Below are 22,912 nucleotides of genomic sequence, written 5' to 3' on the forward strand. Positions count from 1 at the left end.
ATTACATATGAATATTTTATTACATTATTTGATTCATCCATCAAAGGAGGAGAAAAGCAACACAGAACAAATGAGACCAAAAAAAAAAAACAGATATCATAGTGGTCAGTCTATACTCAAATATATCAGAATGATGTTAATTACAAAAAATAATTTAGAAAAATAAGGATTGTCAGACTGAAAAAGGAAACAAGAACTCTATGCTGCTTATAATCACTACACATTTAACTCTGGAAATTCTTTAAATACTGCCTCCTCTGCACTCTCTTTTCTCATCCTCTAGAATACTCAAATATTAGATATATGTTCAACCCATTCAGCCCACCTCTATGTCTCAACCTTTTTGCTCTATTTTTCCAATTTCTTTATATTTTTGCTGAATTTTAGATTTCCAACTTTGCTTTCCAGTTCAACAATGCTTATTTTAGATATGGCCTACTTACTGTTTGACCTACTCAATGAGGTTTTTATTTCAATGATTTCATTTCTAGGAGTTTTTTTCAATTACTTTTCAAATTCATGTATCCTTATATCATAATATCCTATTTCTCTATAATTTTTATTTCTACTTTTTCACTTTAACTGTGCTAAGCACAGTAACTCTATAGTACTTTTGAGATTGTCACAGGTCCACAAGCTCTTGAAGTTCTAATAGTCCTGTTTGCCATGTTTAATTGTGCTCTGTCATAGTCAATTATTTTCTTTTATGATTTACAAATTTTGCTCACAAGCTCTACTTGAGAGTCCCCTATTGGATGGACTGCTGCAAGGGCAGTCACAGAAGGGTTTGCTTGTGATGAACACCCTAGTGTCCATGTTCAAATTCTAGGGAGATCATCAAATGGGACCTCACACTGGAATATGGAAAAGATTTGGAGCTTTGGTTTTTCAGAGAAGATTTTCTTTCTTTTATTTATTTTTTATTTTATTTTTTATTTTTTTAGTTTTCTAGTTCCCCTGTCACTGAGAGACAGCAAGTCTTAAGATCCTGCCTTGATGCAAGAATGTCAGCTCTGACTTCCTCACACAAGTCAAAGCCTTGTCTTCTTCTCCCCGGTGGGCTTTAAAAATACAGACCCTAATTCTTAGTGGTTATATCTGATCTAAAGCGCCCCCTAGGCCATGGCAGTATTGTTCATTTTGTTGTTCTGGCTTTAATTAGACCAGATACAGCCATACTACAATGAGATTCTCTTACTGCCATGGCAGTAACTCATTTTATTGTTCTGGCTTTATTTTTCTCTTTCTTGCTACTAGTGACATCTCCCTTATAATAATAATTTTTGTTAGTTATTTATCCATATTTTCTATGTGGCTGTAGGGTATGAGAAGCTTTGACTCCGCCCACCAAGCTCCCAGGACTACCCTATGATCTCTATACCATGCTTCCTCCTTTTTCTGCCTCCACTCCTATTTGTTCAGATCTGTTTGCCCATGCTGCCTTCGATCTAAAGGCCTCATTATCATACACAAAATTTCCAATAATATGTATTATTTTTAATAGGCTTTCTAAAGTTCTGTGAAGCCACGGAGGTAAGAGAATCTCATTGTAGTGTGTATTGCCATATGCATCTTGTTTGCACCAACCATCATCTTCATTCTTCTCAACAAGACTCCTTCATTCTCTGATTTTTCCAAAAGCCCATGTGCTCAGATGTCTTCTTCCTGAGCATGCACAGGAAGGCTGGTTCTCTTCATTGAAAGATGGCCTCACCTAGCCCAAAGCAGATCTATTTTCCTACTCCATGGAAATTCTAGGGGAATGATATTTTCTTGTCTCTTTAGACTCTCATCAATCATGCAGAAGAGGACAGAGGCAAGACTAAACAATACCACATTACCAAAGATTTTTTTTTTATTTAGAAAACTGCAGTTAATCAATAAAAAAAGAAACTAAGAATCAACAGATTTAAGAATTGTTTTGACATTCATACACACACACACACACACACACACACACACTACATAATGTGTCTATTAGATCAACAAATATTTATTAAGCACTTAATAAACAATATTCTAGTTTATAGGAGTATAATTAGAAACAAAATACTTAACTTCATTTAATTGCCTCCCTTTCCTCCTAAACGATAAATTTTAGGAGGACAGAGCTGTATTTTGTTTATTCACTATTGGACTCAAACACTTAGCTCTGTGCTGGCACTTAATATTTGTTGACTGAAATGACAGATCATATTAATACACATAGGGATGATGTTACAAGATAATAGCCTAAAGAGAGGCTGGGTATTTAGCTTAGCAGTAGACTACATACTTTGCATGTATGGGACTCTGAGTTCAATCTCCAGTACCAGAAATTTAAAACAAAACAAAATAACACCTAATGGGTAAATCATAGGAAATTGTTCCTTAATACAGCACCTTTTAAAAAATAATAAGACACAAATCCCTCTCCTGCTAGTTTACTCATGTGGACAACTTTTTCTATGGGCAAGATCTTAATAACCCCTATACACTTGTTTCACTTTCTCCCCATCACTCTCTTCTCCTGTGTTTCCTTGCCTGCTATGATGGTTTAGATATGAGGTGTCCCCAAAAGCTCATGTGAGACAAGGCAAGGATGTTCAGAGGTGAAATGGTTATATTATGAAAGATATAACATAATTAGTGGATTAATCCACTGATGTGGATTAATGAAATTAATAATTGTAGGTAGGTTGGGTGTGCATAGAGGAGATAGGTCACTGGGGGTATGCTTTGGGGATTTAAATTTTGTCCCTGGTGAGAGAACTCTCTCTGTCTCTCTCATTCCTGGTTTCCATGTCCTGAACTGCCTTCCTCTGCCACGCCCTTCTGCATGATGTTCTGCCTCAACTCAGGCCCAGGGCAATGGAGTCTGCTGACTGTGGACTGAAGCTCTGAAACCATGAGCCAAAATAAACTTTTCTTCCTTTATATTGTTGTTGTCAGGTCTTTTTAGTCACCGTGACTAAAGCTGATTAAAATACCTGCTCATCCTGGACCTTATGGCTACCTTTCTGAAATACTCTCTTGCTAATATAACCAGGACATTAGACAATCATGATAAAAGTCATGGCTTAGTTTTTCATATCTGGTTATTTAACTATTTAAGTATCACTCTGAGTTTGTTCACTCAGCTATAACAAAATAACATAAACTGGTGGTTTATGAACAATTCATATTATTTTCTTACAGATCTGAAGACAGAAGATCCAAGATCAAGGTGCTGGCAGATTCTGTTTAGTGAGCGCATACTTCCTGGTTCACAGACAGCATCTTCTCACTGTGTCCTCACATGTTGGAACAACTCCTGCCTCTTCAGTTTCTTAGAAGAGCATTAACCCATTCATGAAGGTTCCCCCTTCATGACCTAACCTCCTTCCAAAGGCCTCTCACTTCATAATATTACCACAATGGGGACTAAGAGTCAACATATGAATTTTGGGAGATGCTACATTCAATCTATAGCATCTCAACTCATTAACTATATTGTACAAATTATTAGATGATTATTTCATATGGTTCAACCTAGTAGTCTTTTTAAGCTTCTTTTTCCCCATCTGTAATTTATGATCACACAAACATTGTTGTGAAGATGAAATAAAGTGATACATGCAAAGCACTCAGTCCTGTTTAACACATAAGTGCTCAATAAATGCAGGTCTTTTATAAAACTCACCAAATTCTACTTACTTACAAAATACATATGGAATTTATGTCTTTATTTCATCACTATTTACTTATTCACTCTCTTTGCATAATAACTACATGTTCCAGGTACTAAGATAGATGTTGGAAATGCAATGATGAAGTATACGTGACTTCTGCTCCAATGGTACTTTCAGGATAGAGGAAAAGGAAGACTGCTGAATAGCTATTTAAATGGAAGTAGTAAAAGGTAATGACCCTAAGGCTTTGCTCTGGTTAGTGAGAGAATATATTTTCCATGTCCCATCTCTTTTCTCCAGGGTCCTGGGTAAGGAAACAAATGATAAATTCAGAGATAACAGCGAATTGCTGGAGAAATTCTTGCCACACTGATTTATCTAAACTACCTATGTGCCTTTGTCACTTGCTATCTAAACCACTCTACAGCTCTTAGTTGCCTTCAGGGTAAACACCTTAAAGTGACAGATTTCCCACGTCTCTCTTAGTACTCTTTTCTCTCTCATTTTATGTTTCAACAAAACTGCACTATTTGTATTTCTCTAAACATGTCATGCTTCTTTATGTCTCTATGTTTTGCTCATGCAGCCCATGAAATGTCCTTCACCCTCTGCCTTGGCAACTCCTCACACCAACTGCAATTCTTGTGGCTGCAAAGGAAAGAAAACTATCTCAGACTAGTTTGAAAGAAAAGAAAATTTTATTATAAGGATACTGGGAAGTCTCACAAAAATAGAACAACAAAATGGCTGCACACCCACTACAGGTAAAAGCAGAATGTATTTTCTGGGAGATGCAGGGAGGATGCATTCCCTTCACAGTCATCTCTGCTTCTCTCCAGTTTCAGTATAACTCACATGGTTGTTGTTATTGATTTTCCTCTATCAAATGGCAAAAACAAAGCAGTTGATAGTTTTCAAGCTTCTCTGAGTCCCATGTTGCAAAATCCTAGGGAGGTATAATGATTGGATAATGATTTATCCTCTTACAAGGAAAATCAAGCGACTGAAACAATTCCAAGCCTTCTTGTTACATTGCTACTTTCTCTTAGAAGTAATTATTAAAGGTAAGATAATCTATATAATTGGTTTGAATGTACATAACATTTACAATCAATTAATACAACATTACAGAGAAAAGATGTGAAAGCACATAAATAAGTTTCCACTATGCTTACAAAATTTTCAACCCAGTTCAGTTGATGGACAGTGGGTTTACTAAAACTCTAATTCAATAATGAAAACATTCCCTGACTTCCCTAAAAGTACAGGAAAGGGTAGTGGTTTTCTCACAATTGCCAAGAAATGCATTAAATAAGTGGGGAGAATAATCAAAATACACAACAGAATGAGGAAAAAGTCAGTGAAAATGAGGAAAACAATGTTCTGTTCTCCCTCTGCTGGCACCTAGGCAGCATAGCTCTTCAACGTTTTGCCCAAAGAATCAAAGGAAATTTTTTCATGAAATTCCGGAAACATTTGGAATTATTCACAGTATTCATCTGAATAAGACCCACCAAAGCCAAAGTTTCCCCACTAAAGCCATCAGTACTTTCTCTCCCTATCACTAATTATGAATGATATAGAAAATAGAAAAGATAGATCACATAGAAACTAATGGCTTAACTGATTTTCCAAGGCAGCAGTTCAAAAGAAGATATAACACTTATATTACACATGTACTATATTATATTTTCTGACTTTTCTAAGAATATAATCCCCACAAGTTGAGATGAAGTCTGACAGAACAGCAGAACACTATCTCTTGAGTTAGAAGCCCTGAATGTGAGCCTGGACTCCTCCTTTTTCTTACTGTTTGTATAACCCTTATATATATGGTTGTCACTTACACATATTGGTTGTATAATTTTGCCATTTCTGGAATCGAGTTTCATCAACCTCTAAATGAAGATGCTGTGGAACAGAACTGTTGGCTCCATTTCTAGTTCTAATATTTTATAATTCTAAGTGCTGTTGAATTACAAATTTTAATGTTTTATTTGTGCTTTTTCTTTATACCATTTGGGTCATTCTAAGACATAAGCAAAATGGTTGAAACCTTTCCTGTAGACATCCACTTCCTTCCTTGATAGAATGCCAAACATACTGTGGACACCCAGATGAATCTTAATTGATACAATCATGATTATTATGGCAATGAAGGGCCCTGGGATTTTAATTTGAGCCAAATTCTCTCCTGGTTATATGGCTAGTATTTTGAGTAGCAGATGTGAGCAGATCTGTATTTCCTTCCCCACGCCACCCCCACAACAGTCTGAAATCTTCACTTGAAATGAGAAAAATTAGAAGCTTAAAATGCAGTTTCAATCTGTCCTACTATCCAATCATCAGTTAAGTTCCCTATGTCATATTTCTTTAAATCAACTGACTATTAAATATTGTTGTCAGGAAAGAGGGGACAAGATGGGTGAGAGGGAAGTCAGGAGTTAACAGGTTCAAAGAACAACTCTACTTTTTAGCTCAATATGATCTTTTAAGATTGAAACAGCATGTCATGAATGAGAGACATGTGTGAGCTGATCACCCAGTGTTTCTAGACATAATTGGAGGTCCATAAATGGTAGCAAGAATAATTATAGCTACAAGTTATCAACTGCTTATTATGTGCCAAGCACTATGCTAAACCCTTTATACCTATCTTCATGTATGTTACTTTTACACCCATATACAAAAGCACACACTAATCTATTCCACACAAAAATCCTACAGGGTAGACGTGATTACCTTTATTTTACAAAGGAGAATTTGAAGCCTATAGAATTACAGTAATTTCCCTAGGTTATACCACTAACTAGTAGCAAAACAGATTTGAATCAGGCAGTCTGATTCTAGAGCTCACTTAGAGTCTTGTTTGTGTCACCAAATTGGAAAATGAAGCAACTTGGCTTTAGAAAACAATTAATTCTGTACTTTCTAGAATAACTAAAATGAAAATCAACAATAGCAACTGATGATCCCAAGGGTTTGTGAACATGCTTAGGAATGTAAACTAGTGCTGGAAAGTGTATGAATTTGGAAAACTCTTGGAAAAAATATAACTTTGGAAAACTCTTTGTCAGTATCTAATCAAACAGAACATACATATTTCCTATGATTCAAGAGTTCTACAGCCACTATATACCCGATCAGAAGTATGAATTTATGTGCACCAAAAAACAGAATGTTCATAGAAACATTGTTTGCAAAAGCTCCAAATTGAAAGAACCCAATGTCTATCAACAGTAAAATGAACAGAATAAAATTTCAGCATCTTCATGTAAAAGAAATACAATTGGCAACACCAAAGGACTATTACTATATACAACATGGATGAATGTCACATTGTATTGAGCACAAGTAGACACAGTAGACTACATATGGCACAATTCCAAATTCAAAGTTCAAAAAACTCCCAAAACTAATCTATGGTGAAAGAAGTGAGAATAGTAGTTTACCTTTGACAACATGTGTTAAAAACTGAGGTGCAGTGCAATTGAGGATTCTAGAATATTAGTAATTCTTTTCTGGGGGGAAGGGGGGTTTTAGGGATTGAACTTAGGGGCACTTGACCACTTGGCCACATTCCCAGCCCTATATTGTATTTTATTTAGAGACAAGGTCTCACTGAGTTGCTTAGCACCTCGTTTTTGCTGAGGCTGGCTTTGAACTCAGGATCCTCCTGTCTCAGCCTCCAGAGCTTCTGGGATTACAGGTGTGTACCACTGCACCCAGATAGAATATTAGTAATTTTTGACCTAGGAAATACATATATGAAAATTCATTAAGTAGACTTAAATACTTCTCTGTGGTGTATTAAAATTTAATATGAAAGTTTACAAAAAGAAAATAATTACTAAGAATTCATCCTCCTTCATTTCTCACATTACCCTTCAAAGTATCACACCATCACAACCCAAAGTTGGGCCCCTCTGCATGTTAATATTTCAAGTCTCCTATTTCTTGGTTCATTTCCACATCTATAAGCATCTTTCATGAGAAACTAAAACTTGTCATAGCTGATATCCTAAACTCCAGTTCTATTCTCTAACCACAACTATTTACTCCTCCAATTTAATCAATTTTTTCACCTCTTTACCTTCTGTTTTGAGAGTTCCAGATCTTTTCATTCTCATAGTCATCAGAATTCTGTCTTGTTTGTTTGCAAAGATTTATCACTTCAACCATTCCATTCACTTAACTAATAGTGCTAGGCTCTGGCAATGCTATAGTAAACTAAACAGACATTATCTTCTCTTGAAGAATTCTTGTCATGGAGTGACTTCCATGGTAAAACCTAAAACTCTTTGTTCCCTTGTCCTTCTTATGCATTTGACTGATAGTTCCTCTACCTTGAATTAATCCAGTTGTCTGCCTTCACTGGTAGCACCCAAAAAACACCCACATGCTAAAAGAGAAATTGAAATTTGCATATGTATTTGCATATTTATGGTCTCTAACTTCATATAGTCTCCAAATTCTGTTCTTATAATATGCCTGTAGTTGCCTATTTTCCCTTTTAGCTAAAATCTCACATTTTATTTACTTGCAAATGTAAACAAATTACTTCTATCAGCAGTGCCCATTAGTACTGCTGCAGTACTGGTAACTTGGTCCATAGTGCCAACAACTTTGCCACCAATAGAAATCACAAATTCTTTATAATATATTAGAGTTGTTACAAATATTTTGGTACTCCTCAAAATATTTATAGTCATTGCTACTTTGAAATTTGGGTAATTATTAGATTTACTAGATCAAGCTATTTTTTGCATTAATATAAGCACAGCAGCATTTTAAAAACATCTATGAATTTTTTTAACACTTCTCCCATCAAGAGAATAGAGGCGGGGCTGGGGCTGTGGCTCAAGCGGTAGTGCGCTCCCCTGGCATGCATGCGGCTGGGTTCAATCCTCAGCACCACATACAAACAAAGATGTTGTGTCAGCCGAAAACTAAAAAAATAAATAAATAAATATTTTTAAAAAATCTCTCTCTCTCTCTCTCCCTCTAGAGAGAGAGAGAGAGAGAGAGAGAATAGAGGCTAAGCCCCTTCCCCCTATGAATCTGGGCCAAGCTGAATGAATCTCATATTTACCAATAGAATGTAGAGAAAGTGACACTACATGACTCCAGATATTGTCTTACAGGCTAAAGCAAATTTCACCCTGACTGCCAGCACTGGAAGCACTGAGCCATCCTGTAAGAATCCAACCACCCTGTATATGTGAGAAACTGATGTGACTCCATTTTTGAAAACCCAGCTTCTACCTCAAGGTCTGTCCAAAGGGAGGGGGCGTGGCCCTTTTCCTTGGAAAAACCCACAGAGCGCTCCTAGGCACACAGCCACCCTGCTGAGTTGTTTGTCTGCAAATAACAGGAGAGATCTACAGCACCAGGTGTCCCTGATTCAGTTAGGCTAGGTGAGGACCCATTGCAACCCCCCTAGCAACCACCAATCAGCATGAGACAGAGAAAATACCTGGGATGCCAGATGACTCCCCAGTAGTTTTGGTGGTTGATAACATGTTAAGAAACCATGTAGTTTAGCACGTACACCCCTCACAGATTAAACCAATCAGTTCAAACGAATCCTCCTCTTGTACTAACCAATCACCCCTACCCAACTTGTTCTGGCCAGTGAATGTGCTAATCAATGTTAAGAGTTGTTGTTTGATTTCCCCACGGTATGAAATGATTTGCTGTGTGATGTTGTGACGCATAGAGTATCCCCCAAAAACCTATAAATCCTCACTGAACTAAGGGTCAGGACTCACTCCTTGGGACAGCTGCGTCGGAAACAGTTGTGAGTCCAGGCTCGAGCTTGCAATAAAGACTCTTGTATGATTGCATTGGATTCGGCTCCTGGAGGTCTACTGGGGTCCCAAGAATCTGGCATTACAGACGCCAGGTGGTAAAGAAGACCAATCTAGCAGAAGCAGCAAGACCACATGGAGAATGGGAGTTGGGATTAGGGACAGAGACAGACACACCAACCAACATGGAGAATGGGGGTTGGGATTAGGGACAGAGACAGACACACCAACCAGGCCAGGCTCTGGCTGTTATTTTTATTGTAGAAACTAACAAATACTTATTACAAGGTCTCTCTTCTCTAGTTGATGGGAACACAAACTGTTTCCATCCCTGTTATAAGTACCAGAAATTGTTTGGTCTATTACTTTGGGGGCTTTTTACTTCAGCCACATGGAATTTCACCCTTTTATTATGTAAATCAGTACTCAGCCAAAGATAGGAGGGAACACTTCTGCAGATGTCCAAGACTCTGTCTCTGTGACACCTCTTCCTCCCTGCTACTCTGCTCCTTTGTCTCCCTGAATTCCTATTTGTCTCTTTCATTCAGCTAAACCACTGGCCTCCATATGAATCCCCTCCCTTCTCTAATCACTCCCTGGACATTGCCTCCATGTGGTAAGCTAGGATGACTATAAAACTCAACATTTGTTTTCCTTTGCTCAGGGATCACAATCCTACATAGCCTGGTGTCCAAGGTCTGAACGCAATTATTTCTCATATTTTGTCCATGTTTCTAGTTGTTTCTAGTAAAAGAGCAGTTCTATTGAAGCAAAAGTCCAAATGTAATTCTTAAATCTTAAAATTAAAAAAACTTGAATTGTGTTGTTTGATCTTAAAATTCATATACAAAGATACAAAAAATAAAGTTCTTCATACTTAATATAGTAAAACTTCTTGAAAATGTTCTCTAACTTCTCATTCTTTAATTGGGTATATGCTGGCTTCTACCCTCATCTTCACTTCCTTGAAAAAACTGCTTTCACACCCTTTATGGCCACCACATTATTATAGGTGAAAAATACATTTTATTATTTTTTATTTCATTTCTTTGCAGTTCTTTTCAATTCTTTTTTATATAACTTTCTTCAGTTGTACCATCCAATATGGCAGCCACCAGCCACATGTGACTAATCCATACTGAGACATGCTGAAGGTATAAAACATATCAGATTTCCAAGACTTAATATGAAAAAATATATAACATACATGATTAATTTCTATGTTAATCACATGTTAAAATGTTAATGTTTTAGACATTTGGGTTAAATAATGTTTCTATAATTAATTTTACCTGCTCCTTTTTTTAACCTTTTTAATATTGCTTTTAGTAAATTTGCAATTCCACTTGTGATTCACATTATACTTCTAATGACCAGTACAGCCCTACAGCAACCTTGTCTACTGCCAGAACTCTGAAATCCTCTCCTTTATTAGTCTGTGGGATTCTGCTCTTCCCTAGTTTTCCTGCTACCTTATTGCTCCTTCTCTAACTTCTTTTCTTAGAGTAAATCCATTGCTGTGAAATTTCATTGTGCTTCAAAATAACTCAGGGTTACCTGCAAACAGGACTGATTCTTGGACCTTATACGCAGAAATTCTGATCTGACAGACTGGCCTGGGGGACTGTTATAGTTTAGACATGAAATGTGCTCCAAAAGCTTATGTGTGAGACAATGTGAGAAAGTTCAAAGGTAAAATGATTCAGTTATAAAAGTCTTCACCTAATCAGTGCATTAATCCACTTGAATGGATTAACTGGGTGGGAACTATAGATAGGATGTGGTCACTGAAGACATGCCTTTGGGGTATATATTTTGTCCCTGGTGAGTGGAGCTCTCTCAGCTTCCTGATTGCTAGGTCTTGCTGCTTTTCTCCTTCAAACCCATCCAACTTAATGTTCTGACCCACTTCAGGCCTAGAGCTATGAAGCTGATATTTATAGACTAGACCTACAAAACTGTGAGCGTCAAATAAACTTTTCCCCCTCTAAAACTGTTGTCAGGTCTTTTGGTCACAGTGTTGAAAAAGCTGACTGAAATAAAGACAGAGATTCTGATTCAGTAAAATGGAATGAAGGTGCAAAAACTTGGATTAATCTTCAGTCCTATTCTTTCTCATTTGACCCTATATATTCCTTGGTTAATTCATCTTCTTTACCCTACCTCATCCCCCAAAACAGAACTACTATTACTCATAGACCAATATTTGCCAGATTCCTCTTATCTCCCGACGCTTCCTTCTAACTGCCAACTGCACATCTTCACTTGGATGTCTTAAATTTAGTATATCCAACAGTTAAGTCTTTATCTCTATTTTCCCTAACTCATTTCTCTTTTTGTCCTCCCAGTTACCCAAACCAGAATCCTAAAATCATCCTCTCCTTCCTAATATTGATATCTAATCAATTACAAAATCCTACTAATTCTTTTTGCTTAACTTCTATCTACTTCATGCCTGCTTAATTCCTTTAGTTTAGGGTTTCTCAATCTCAGAAATAAAGTATTGTTGTAGGGGGTTTATGTGGCATTGTGTGATGTCCAGCAGTTTCCCTGCTCTTACCTGTTAGAGTCTGTAAACAAGTCAAAATAACACCTGGCATTTTGCCAGGGGAATGTTAGAGTTGTAAACAAGTCTGGATGGTGCCTGGCAAAATGCCAGAGGGAGTGGTTTGAGAAGTAACAAAACCGAGCCATTAAGTGTAGAGATTCCTGATTGGTTGACTGATGTATCTAGTTTATGCTAATTAGATAAGCTGTGTGGAATGTATAAATACTGCTCCTGTCCTGCAATAAACGGCTCCTACTCCTGCTGTATCAACGTACACAAGTTATTCGTCACCCCCGGGTTATTTTGCTGCAGCTGGACTGCGGCACTTACCCTCCTACATACCAGTAGCATCTCCCTGGTTAGTACAAACCAAAATGTCTCCAAATGTTACCAACTGTTGGGGGCAGGGAGTGGAGTGAAGGAAATCCTCTCATCCTTAGAGCCACTACCTTAGTTAATTTAGTTCGCTGAAGCTCTCATTATCAGTCATGTACATTAGGATGAAAGGATTCTATGCCTTGTCCAGGACTGCATCTCTCCACCATTCTCCATACTCCTTATGGTTTTATAATGTCCATCAGGATAAAATCCAGTATCTATAATAAAGCATAAAAAGGGCATTGCCTTCTACTTGTCTTTCCAGCCATACTGAATTCTTCTGCAGTTTAATTAGTAATGTATGAAATTCATAAAAAGTGTTAACTATAGACAGTAAGTAAGCTACTAGCTTATGAGATAAATGCAAAACTCCCAGGGTGTTTTAAATATAGAATATGAGTAAGCATGTACTTTATGAAACATAGGCAGAGTTGTGTTAAATATGCATAGTAAGTTAGTAAACTATAAGGCATGCCAGAGTTAAAATATATAGAAAATATGATGGAACAGAGGGTCACTTATAGTCAAAGGGATGAAAAAAATAAGTTATGAATAATCATGACATCTCTAGACTGACAACTGTGTCACTCCTACATTGGCGACACACTGGTGAAACCCACAACAGTCTCATATGTTCTCTACCAAAGAAATGCAAACAAATGTTCAGCAGCCTAACTTGTAAGTTCTGGTTGTGGCCAGGCATACTTTCTACCCAAACAGCACGTGCATGCCATTGGCCCAAAGCATTTTCCACTTGTAGGCCTCCTTGCTTATTTTAGTCAGCTTTTTTGCTGCTGTGACTTAAGACCCGGCCAGCAAAATTGTAGAGGAGACAAAGTTTATTTGGAGGCTTACAGTTGTAGAGGTCTTAGTCCATAGAAGACCAGCTCCATTTCTCAGGGCTCAAGGTGAGACTGAACATCATGGTGGAAAAGTGTGGTAGAAGGAAGCAGTTCACATGATGATCAGAAAGCAGAGAAAGAAACTCCACTCTCCAGATACAAAATATATACTCCATAGCCATTCTCCTAATGAACCACTTCCTCCAGCCATACCCCACCTGCCTCCAGTTACTACTCAGTTAATCCATTTAGGCTTTTTTCCCACTGATTAGGTTAAGGCCATAACCCAATCATTTCTTCTCCAAAACCTTCTTGCATTGTCTCACATGGTGAGCTTTTGGAGGACACCACATCTAAATGATAACATTGCTGAAACCTCACTTCTGGCTCTTATGAGCATAGCTTCAATGGAAAAGGCAAAGACGGCAGACAGGTCATATGAACATTGCTTAACCAGTGATTTAGATGGCTTCCATTCACTTGTACCCTATCCTAATCATGTTAACTTACTACAATTCCTTCCTACTGTTTTCATTGGATACCTAAATTGATTCATTAAGCCATATCATTCACAAATCTTAATTTGATCTCATGAGCCTGCTGTTTTACACCACTGGGTTAGCTATCCTAGTGTTCACCTAGAGGCCACCATTGCATCAAGTTCATTTCCCATATGACAATTTAATTCAAGCATTAATCCCTTCCCCCCACAGAATGTCCTTGCATATTAGTATCTCCTATTTTATCCTGTTCATATCCCTATGCTTTTATTATAGCACTTATCAAATCACATTGTAATTAACAATTTATTCCTCGCTCACTAATCTTTGAACTCCTTGGGAGCAGGAATACATTTTATTCATTTATAGTCAGTATTACTTAGCAAAGTGCCAACCACAAAGTAACCAGGAAAAGAACTATCCAAATCAGTTAAGGGGATTACCCATGGTTTTTGCCTTTCTCCCATCCCCTAATTCTAAGATTGGTATAATACAGCCAGTGTCAAAATCCTGCTTAGCTGAGGAGGAGTATGAAAGATGAAAGTGTTGGAAAGAACCATAAACTCACTTTAGAAAACAATTTACAGTAAATATATGAAATTACAAGCAAGCATGGGCTTTGGTGGACCTTATTTGCCTGTCCCATGTCATTCACTTGCAGATTAAAATAGCAATAGTTTTTGGTTTTTGTTGACCTCTTATTCCCACATCATTATGGTTAAAAGATCACAAACCTTCAGTGGAAAAGACATTAAGCCTTATGTATGGGTGTCTGATAACTATCAAAAGAGACTCTGCTAAAATAAGTTTGCCCTAAGTTAATTTGTCTGATTTGACAGACATGCTTTTTTTTGGGGGGGGGGGAATCCAGATCCTGAGATGTATACAGGCAAATAAAAACTATTAAAGATTACCTGCATAGCCTTACCTGACCATAACTGCTATTAGAACCTGTGGTAACTATACTTCTGCTCCTATTGCTCAGCCCTTGCCTTTTTAATCTTCTAATAGAGTTTGTATCTTCCAAAATTTACAAGAATACTATGTTAGGAGGATGGCAACACAAGAATTCGAACTCATCCCACACTGAGACCAGTGTCTTTTTCTTTCAGATTAGTCAGGATGAGATCTTTGATCTCTAAGGAGGCAGGTTCATTACACATGCCCCCCTAAAGCAATCACAGAAGATGGATCTTTCTCGCTCACCAACCCTTCAGATTAAGGGATCAATGTCTGGGGCTGCGGTGAATTAGGAATTTGGGACAGAAAGATATACTGAGTCTAGAAGCACCCAATGTTCAAGTGCAGAGAAAACTGGCGTGAAATCATGCCGCTCCACTCTGCCTCTACCTCTAGTCCAGCCCCTAACAACCAGCCCTCTATAGATGTTAGTACCCCCACATCACTGGGTTGCTGTCTGTCCCCCTAGAGAGAGCCAGCATGCTCTCTTGAATGTGCATACCTTATTTTACCCCAAAGGCATCTCTCTTGAGATTGCCCCCATTCTCCCTTGAATATGTATCTACTTTCCTAAATAAACCTCCATCTATGCCTTTGAAAAAGAAAGAGGGAGGGGGAGAGGAAGAAGAGAAGGGAGCATGGAGCACTAGATGAATGCAGGTGAATAAAGTCCGATTTAAAAATTAATGAGCGCCTACGTGTGGCAGACAATAGAGATACAAGGAGACCATTTCTTCCCTTAGAAAATTACTGGAGGCTAAATTTTACTCAAAATAATAGCTATTTCGTAGTTCATTATTTTAAAAAAAAATAGAATATTTCGTTTGCCTGAAAGAAGCAAAATAAAATGTGTGACCTTAAATCAAAGGCTCGTTCTTGAGGTGCTTTTAACGCATTCACTCCCTTCAGGGGTTAGGGGTATCTGGGAGCAAAAGTTTGGTATCGTGCACAGGCGGAGAGATTTGAAGGCAATTAAAATTAGCAGAACCTGTGTCTCGTAACAGTTGAACCCTAGAGATCGCCCAATTCCCTAACCGAGAGGAGACGGTAAATACCAGTCAGCGCCTGAAGCAACTATTGCCTCGCGTTGAGTCATTTACCAACTCCGGCCACTGAGTCCCTTTCACTCCCAGAGGCGACCAGGCGGGGTTCCACTCTAGGCTTCTCTCGGGCCTCTCTTGATGGTGGCGCTGGGCCTCTCTAGCCGGCGCGCACCGTCTTCTCTGTGGTAGCGCGAAGACGACCTGGAAGGCGGGCAACCGAGTGAGGCCTTCCTGTATGCGGTGCTGCCGGTACCCCGCGGAAAACTCCAGCTAAGGTGGAAGGGAGCTGGGGGTGGCTCTGGAGGTGCGCGAACGTGGAGACCGGTCCCTAAGTGGGGAAGGAGCCCGAGGGCCTCCAGGTGTCTAAGGAGTTGGTAGCGGAGGCCCGCGCTGGTGAGGGGGGTTTCCAGCTGCCGGCTGGGGCCTGCCCCAGCCTCCCATCCCGTGGTTCCCCCGAGCTCTACAGCAGCCTCCCGTCCTGTGGGTCCCCCAGCTCTTCCCCGGGTTCATCTGCGACCTTTTGGGTAAAAGCCCAGCGCAGTTTCCGCCACTTGTGTCTCCTCTGCGGCTGTAGCGTCTCTGGGGGAGGCCCGGAGCCCTCTAAGTTCTTAATTTAGGATCGAGCTACTTAGAATTTTTGTGGCCTCGAACCCTGTATGCAGTTTATGTCTTTCCTTGCTTGTATTTATTTTTAAATCAGAAATCTCTCACCCTTAACAGTTTGCTTGAAGCCAGAAACCAAGTAAAAAATTTTTTCTTTCCTCCTGGCACCATGAACGTAGTAGGTGGTCATTGGACGTATCTGCTTATTTGAATCATTTTGATATAACCATTAACGAGGGGCATTTTGTATGGGACCGTTATAGGTTTAAGATAAGAATAATTGTAGGATCCTTGGACCTAGTCTCATTGATTTAAGGGAGATTCAGCCTTCCTGATTTGAGATTCTGGGAGTTTCTGAACTCATTCTAAAGAGGTTGTTAAGTGTCTGTTAAGTCCCAGTGTTGTGCTAATTAGAGAAGCCACAACTCTGAAAAGGCCCCAGGGGATTTCTTGCCCTCACAGACCCAAATGTATAAAAGATTAACAAGTGACAAAAAAAAAAAAAGCATATGATATTGCTATGAAAAATGAAGTTCTTAAAGTTAATTTTTGACATTGGTTGATAGAGAAAATGACATCATCATGTTCTTGTCTGCCATCTGAAAGGTAGTAGAGAAAAAGTTTCAGTACAATGAAAGTGTTATGCAAACACAGGAAGGAAGCCTTTAACAATAGTATTTGAGTAAGGCTGCATGAGATAGAAGAGGCTGGTGGTGTCTTGAAGGATAAATAATTATTGCATGGCGCAGAAAGTGCCAAAGATTTATAGTACCGCTTGTTATACATCAAGCACTCATCTATTCATGGATCTATTTATCTATACTATAGCAGTACCACACAGTTTAAATTATAACAGCTTTATAATAAATCAATATCTTGTTTTATTTCCCTTTTGAACCTTTGTTCTTCTGGGGTTTTTTTTTGGGGGGGGGTTGCTTTTTGGGTTTGTATTTTGACCTTTGGTCTTTCATAGAGGTCAGCTAGTTTGCATCAGGTTAGGGGTAGAAGAATATCTGATGGAATTTTGATTGGAAGAGCATTGAATTTATATATGGATTCTCAGAGAATTGGCATATTTTACTATAGTCAAGCTTCCCATGATTTGTAGCTTTATTTAGTTATATTGTCTTTTTTGTCTTTCAGTTTGGATAATTTTCTCCATAAAGATCTTGCATATCTTTTGTGAGATTTATATATTTTGGAAGGTATTTTATAAGTGGTTTTGGTTTCCATCATCTCTACTAAATTCTCTTACTGGTTCTAATTGTTTGTCTGTTGAATGTCTTATATTTCCCATGTAGATATTTGTGTCATCTTCAAATAATACTTCTTGTATCTTGCATTTTAATCCTTATACCTTTTAATATTATCTTACATAGAAGCTGTGATAGCAGATATTATGTGTAGTTTTGATCTTACAAGGAATGCTTCTGACATCTGATGATTAAAGATAATACTGTTTATTGTAGGATTCTGGTAGAATACTTACCAATTCTTAATTTGATGAGAGATTTTCTTTTTTTGAAACAAATACTGAATTTTATCAATTTTTTTTTCTTTTTGGTTTTCCAGGTAAAATAGTTTACAAAACAAATCTGTCTTTAATGTTTTTTCTAGGGTAATCATCACATGACCTACTAAAGAAAGATCTCTAGACAAAATAAAACAGGGAAAGTTTGCAAGAGTCAAGAATGATGGATCCATGTTCAGTTGGAGTACAGCTTCGTACCACAAATGAGTGCCATAAAACATACTATACTCGTCACACAGGTTTCAAGACTTTACAAGAATTATCATCAAATGATATGCTTTTACTTCAACTTAGAACTGGAATGACACTTTCTGGAAACAATACAATTTGCTTCCATCATGTAAAAATTTACATTGACAGATTTGAAGATTTGCAGAAGTCATGTTGTGATCCATTTAACATACACAAAAAGCTAGCCAAAAAAAATTTGCATGTAATTGACTTAGATGATGCCACTTTTCTGAGTGCAAAATTTGGAAGACAGCTTGTACCTGGTTGGAAACTTTGTCCAAAATGTACACAGATAATCAACGGAAGTGTGGATATTGATTCTGAAGACCGCCAGAGAAGAAAACCTGAATCAGATGTACGTATAGTAATACTTTTTCTATCCTGTGATGTGTTAGCTTTTTGTCACTGTGACCAAAATACCTGACAAGGACACCGTAGAGGAGGAAAAGTTAATTTTGGATTCATATTTTTAGAGGTTTAATCCATAGGAAGTTGAGTCCGTTGCTATGGACCCAAGATAAGGCAGAAAGTCATGGTGGAAGGAGATGGCAGAAGAAAGCTACTCTCCTCATGGCAGCCAGGAAGCAGAGAACAGGGTGGGGCTGCAGGAAAGATGCACCCTTCCAAGGCAAGCCCCTGTGACCTAACTTCTCCAGCTACTTCCCACTGTCTAAAGTCACCACTAGGATGAATTAATCATGTTATAGCTCTCATAATCTAATTATTTCACTTCTGGGCATTCCTGCATTAACACAGGAGCTTTAACAGGGACATCTTGTAGCCAAACCATAGCATGTGACAAGTATATTAAGAGTATGTCTCAAAATTTTTATTTACAGCCATTTTATAATTCTTGCTGCTGGAATATTTTTTCGAATTTCCCCTTTTTCATTATGTTCATAAGACAGAAGATAACTAAACTTTTTAATTATATGAATTATATGTATTGTTTTCCTTTTGTTCTAAGGCACATCTCTACAAGCCATTTTTATCTACAGTTCATTATTGATACTTGTTGATAACTGTAACTTCAGATGTCTTCATCTTATGTGTACATTGCTCTTGTGTTATTGTGTTATTCTTTTCCTAAATCCACTATCTTTATCACCCAAGGGTGATTCAGGGTAAATGCAAACATTTTGAAAGACCATTTACTTTCACTTCCTCAAATAACAAACATAAGCCCTTAGGCACCAAAATTTTGTTTTATCGAAGCTATTTAAAAATATCATACTATTTCAGAACTTTAAACCATATTGCTTCTCTCATCTTAATACTAGAAACTTTCCTAAGGACCCAAAGTTGTTATCAGGAAGCTCAGTTTTGTGCCATTGGGTTATAGCAGTTTTTTTGCCTTTGTTCCCATGTACCAGCAGCCATTGCAGTTGTCACCATGCCAGCCTGCCTCTACACCTAATTGCTGGAGACTAAAATCACATAATGGAAATGTCATTAATAAAAAAGTTTTAACATACTCAAGGACTAAGTAAATTTTCTTGCACTTGGGTCCTAATCTTTTTTCTGTGTTCCAGGTTAAGAAATAAATCTGGGTCAATACTAAGAGAAGTATTTATTTATTTTCTAATGACAATATTTTAATGGATAATTTGCTTGTCTTTATTCAGGGAAGAACTGCTAAAGCTTTGAGGTCACTACAGTTTACAAACCCAGGAAAGCAAACTGAATTTGCTCCAGAAACTGGTAAAAGAGAAAAAAGAAGGCTTACCAAAAATGCAACTGCTGGTTCAGACAGGTATTCTATGCATTTACTCATATTCTAACTTACTGCTTCACATCTGCATTGTTCCTTTATTTTCTATTAAATTTTCTGAGTAGACATTTTAAGTTGAATAATGTGGAATTGGTAAAAAACCTCCAAGGACCTTGGGGTTTATTCATAGAAAATTAAAGCATCCCTTTCAACTCTAAAAGTTTGTTTCCAAGAAAGTAGCAATGATGTGAAAAGGTAACATTTTGACATGAGGGTTAAGATATTGAAGCAGACTTAAAGTAATTCACTTTGTGAAAAGCCCTAATGATATTATCTTATTGGTATATCTCTCTCTATGAGTGACAGCTAAAAGGTAATTCAATTTTATGAGAATGCAAGATTGCTTTTCATTTTTTACCTGTTTTTCATGGGGCTGAAATAGAAACAGTTCTGGTACAGTGAACAGAAAGAATGGGAGAACTAAATTATTTAAAATATTATTTCACTATTTCTAAAATATAATCATTCAGAAATTTCACTATTTCTAAAATATAAAGTGTAATCATTCAGAATTAAATGCAATTAACATTTTTGTGTATTCCATTTATTCCATTTGTTAAAAGTTTTACATTGGCTAATTACAGTATAAAAACTTATAGTTTGATATACTACAAACTATGTTCACAAAGTAGTGAAGAGATTGATAACCAATAAAGTAAACCACTATTAACTAGCCATTATTTTTTCTTTAAAGGAAAATAATTTTAGCAGAAATTTACATATGATCTGGGACAAAGTTCTTGTCTGTTCCTTCGTTGAACTGACTTTTAAATGAACTTCAGGGAAATGGAGATATAGCTGAGTGGAAGAGTGCTTGCCTAGTACACACAAGGTTCTAGATTCAATTCTTAGCACCTCCTCTCACTTACTGTTTGTAGAATTGGCTGTAAGCCTGGTAAATTACATACTACTTTAGCAGGACCTTATCCCTAATTCAAAATACTTAATGTCCTTAAATTTTTTCATTATCCTATTTTCAGTTAAATATTCAAAAGTAATATATTCATGAGGTATAATTCATTACATTTTATTTTACAGACAAGTGATACCAGCAAAGAGTAAGGTCTATGATAGCCAAGGGCTCTTGATTTTCAGTGGGATGGACCTCTGTGACTGCCTGGATGAAGATTGCTTAGGATGTTTCTATGCTTGTCCTGCCTGTGGTTCTACCAAGTGTGGAGCTGAATGTCGCTGTGATCGCAAGTGGCTATATGAACAAATAGAAATTGAAGGAGGAGAAATAATTCATAATAAACATGCAGGATAATTTGCAATATCAAACCACTGGAGTCTAAAGTTCCTCTATTTCTAAAATTCTGTTACTCTTAAGGTACATTTTAAGCATGATGGTCAAATAACAAAAATTTGAAAACTACCAAAGTGTATGTATGCTAATGTTTCATTTGGGTTTCTTTAAGTTCATTATTTGATGTAAATTTATATGAGTTGTTTCTCAGTAGTCACTTTTAAGCCTGTCTGGGTCAATGTTAAGAAGGGTGTGGGCAGTCCTCAGTTTGTGTGGTTCCCATAGGCACAAATTTCAGTGACCATAATTTAGTTAAATAACAACAGCCTCCTAATAGCATGGTTCACATTCAGTTAGGGTAGCATATCAGCTGTTCATCTTGTGAAGTATTAGCACCTTTGTCCAGAAATTATTAAGTAACAGGTGTGCTTTATAGTCAGTGACCAATTATGTTATCTTTTTTCAAATTCTGCTTGTGATTGGTCCTTGAACATATGTATTTAGTTCATCTATAGCAAAGCGTATAGTTACATTGTCATCACCCAATGTGACATTTTATAAAAGTGGATAATCAAAAAAATTGGCCATCTAAGATTGAAAATGAAGCAAAGAAGTGAACAATAATAATGCTGAAAGTAATAATTTGAACATAAGTGGAGTTTTTAAAAAATGTCACTGATTCTGGGTGTTTAGATACAGTTGCTGTACAATGACTAGCTGAGTCTTGCTAAACAAACTTACCAACATAAGTGAGGAAAGCAGTTGTGATGGAGAAGTAATGGCAAAACTTTCACATTAAAGAATATTTATTGTTAACACAGGAATAGGTCACAACATAGAAAGCACAAACAATAATAAATGGTGGAAGCTGATCCCAACTTAAAAAGTACATAAGTTGCTGGAGTATAGGAGATGCTGACTCAGCATTATAAGTTAGAGAAGGCAAGCTGTGTTAAAACTACTCCTGATTAGTATTTTACAGTAAAGTAAAACTCTCACTCTCACTGTTTAAACTTTCATTTTCATCTACATTTATAACTGGCAGTTGAGAGTGTTTAATACTCCTACAGGTTTTTAAAGGTCATAGAATAATCGTAATTTTCCTTATTGATCATTGGGATTGCTTTGCTTGGACATCTTTATAGTCCCATACTACCATGTAAATGAGGACTGCCTATAGCTGGAAACAATGCCTCCTTCAGAGAAAACTGATTTTGATACTACTGACACTATGAGCTATTTTGAAAATAATCTATATATCTAAGTACTAAAATATATTTATTTTCTCCCAACTTAAATAAAAATAAGTATTAGTACCATAAAACTTTCATTATTTATACGGTGTATTCTTTGTGGGAGAAAAATATTCTTTTTATGTATAAAACATGAATACATAAACATACATTATATCTATTATTGAAATTGTATAAGATGACTGATGAGGATTAAGAGATCAAAAACTATTTCTTAAGGGAATGATAGTGACAAAAAGGAGAAATAGTGGTTAGAACAGGATATAAATAAGATTTTTTGGAAATAGATTGAACTGTGGTTTGGAATTTGTGCGGGTGCTGCTCAGAGGATGGGACAATGATACTTCTGCACTTTGTTTTTTTAAGACATTTACCCACCATTTTGTCTAACGGCTCCTTCTACCTAGAAAATTGTAAGCTGAGTTTTTGTTTTTTCCAAATACGATACCTCAGTTAATTGAATGAACTTTTGGCAATTTGAAATATTTTGTAGCTGTTGAAACTAAATTTCTATAGCCAGTTTAAATTGTCCGCTGGAGTTTTGTT

General features: G+C 37.1%; 1 protein-coding gene and 1 long non-coding RNA gene across 4 annotated transcripts; one reads left to right on the plus strand and one right to left on the minus strand.

The window, feature by feature from the left end:
- Nucleotides 1-4,329: 4,329 nt before the first annotated feature.
- LOC125612086 lies at nt 4,330-15,877 on the minus strand. The gene is made up of 2 exons (XR_007342387.1): nt 15,744-15,877; nt 4,330-4,596 (listed from the first exon to the last, which is right to left on the minus strand). It is a non-coding gene; the product is annotated as an uncharacterized LOC125612086 (long non-coding RNA).
- On the plus strand, nt 15,874-22,443 carry LOC107135725 (ADP ribosylation factor like GTPase 14 effector protein). 3 transcript variants are annotated; one of them, XM_015477733.2, is made up of 4 exons: nt 15,874-16,006; nt 17,952-18,451; nt 19,722-19,849; nt 20,906-22,443. In XM_015477733.2, exons 2-4 carry the CDS (start codon nt 18,026-18,028, stop codon nt 21,132-21,134), a joined length of 783 nt encoding a protein of 260 aa, XP_015333219.1. In that variant the 5' UTR covers nt 15,874-16,006; nt 17,952-18,025; the 3' UTR covers nt 21,135-22,443. The 3 variants fall into 3 exon arrangements, with proteins under 3 accessions (XP_015333219.1, XP_015333220.1, XP_048644483.1); XM_015477734.2 differs by having other exon boundaries at nt 15,899-16,035; XM_048788526.1 differs by lacking the exon at nt 15,874-16,006 and adding an exon at nt 17,523-17,539.
- Nucleotides 22,444-22,912: the final 469 nt, after the last annotated feature.

This window comes from Marmota marmota, unplaced genomic scaffold (assembly GCF_001458135.2).
Source record: "Marmota marmota marmota unplaced genomic scaffold, marMar, whole genome shotgun sequence".
Classification (NCBI taxonomy): Eukaryota; Metazoa; Chordata; class Mammalia; order Rodentia; family Sciuridae; genus Marmota; species Marmota marmota.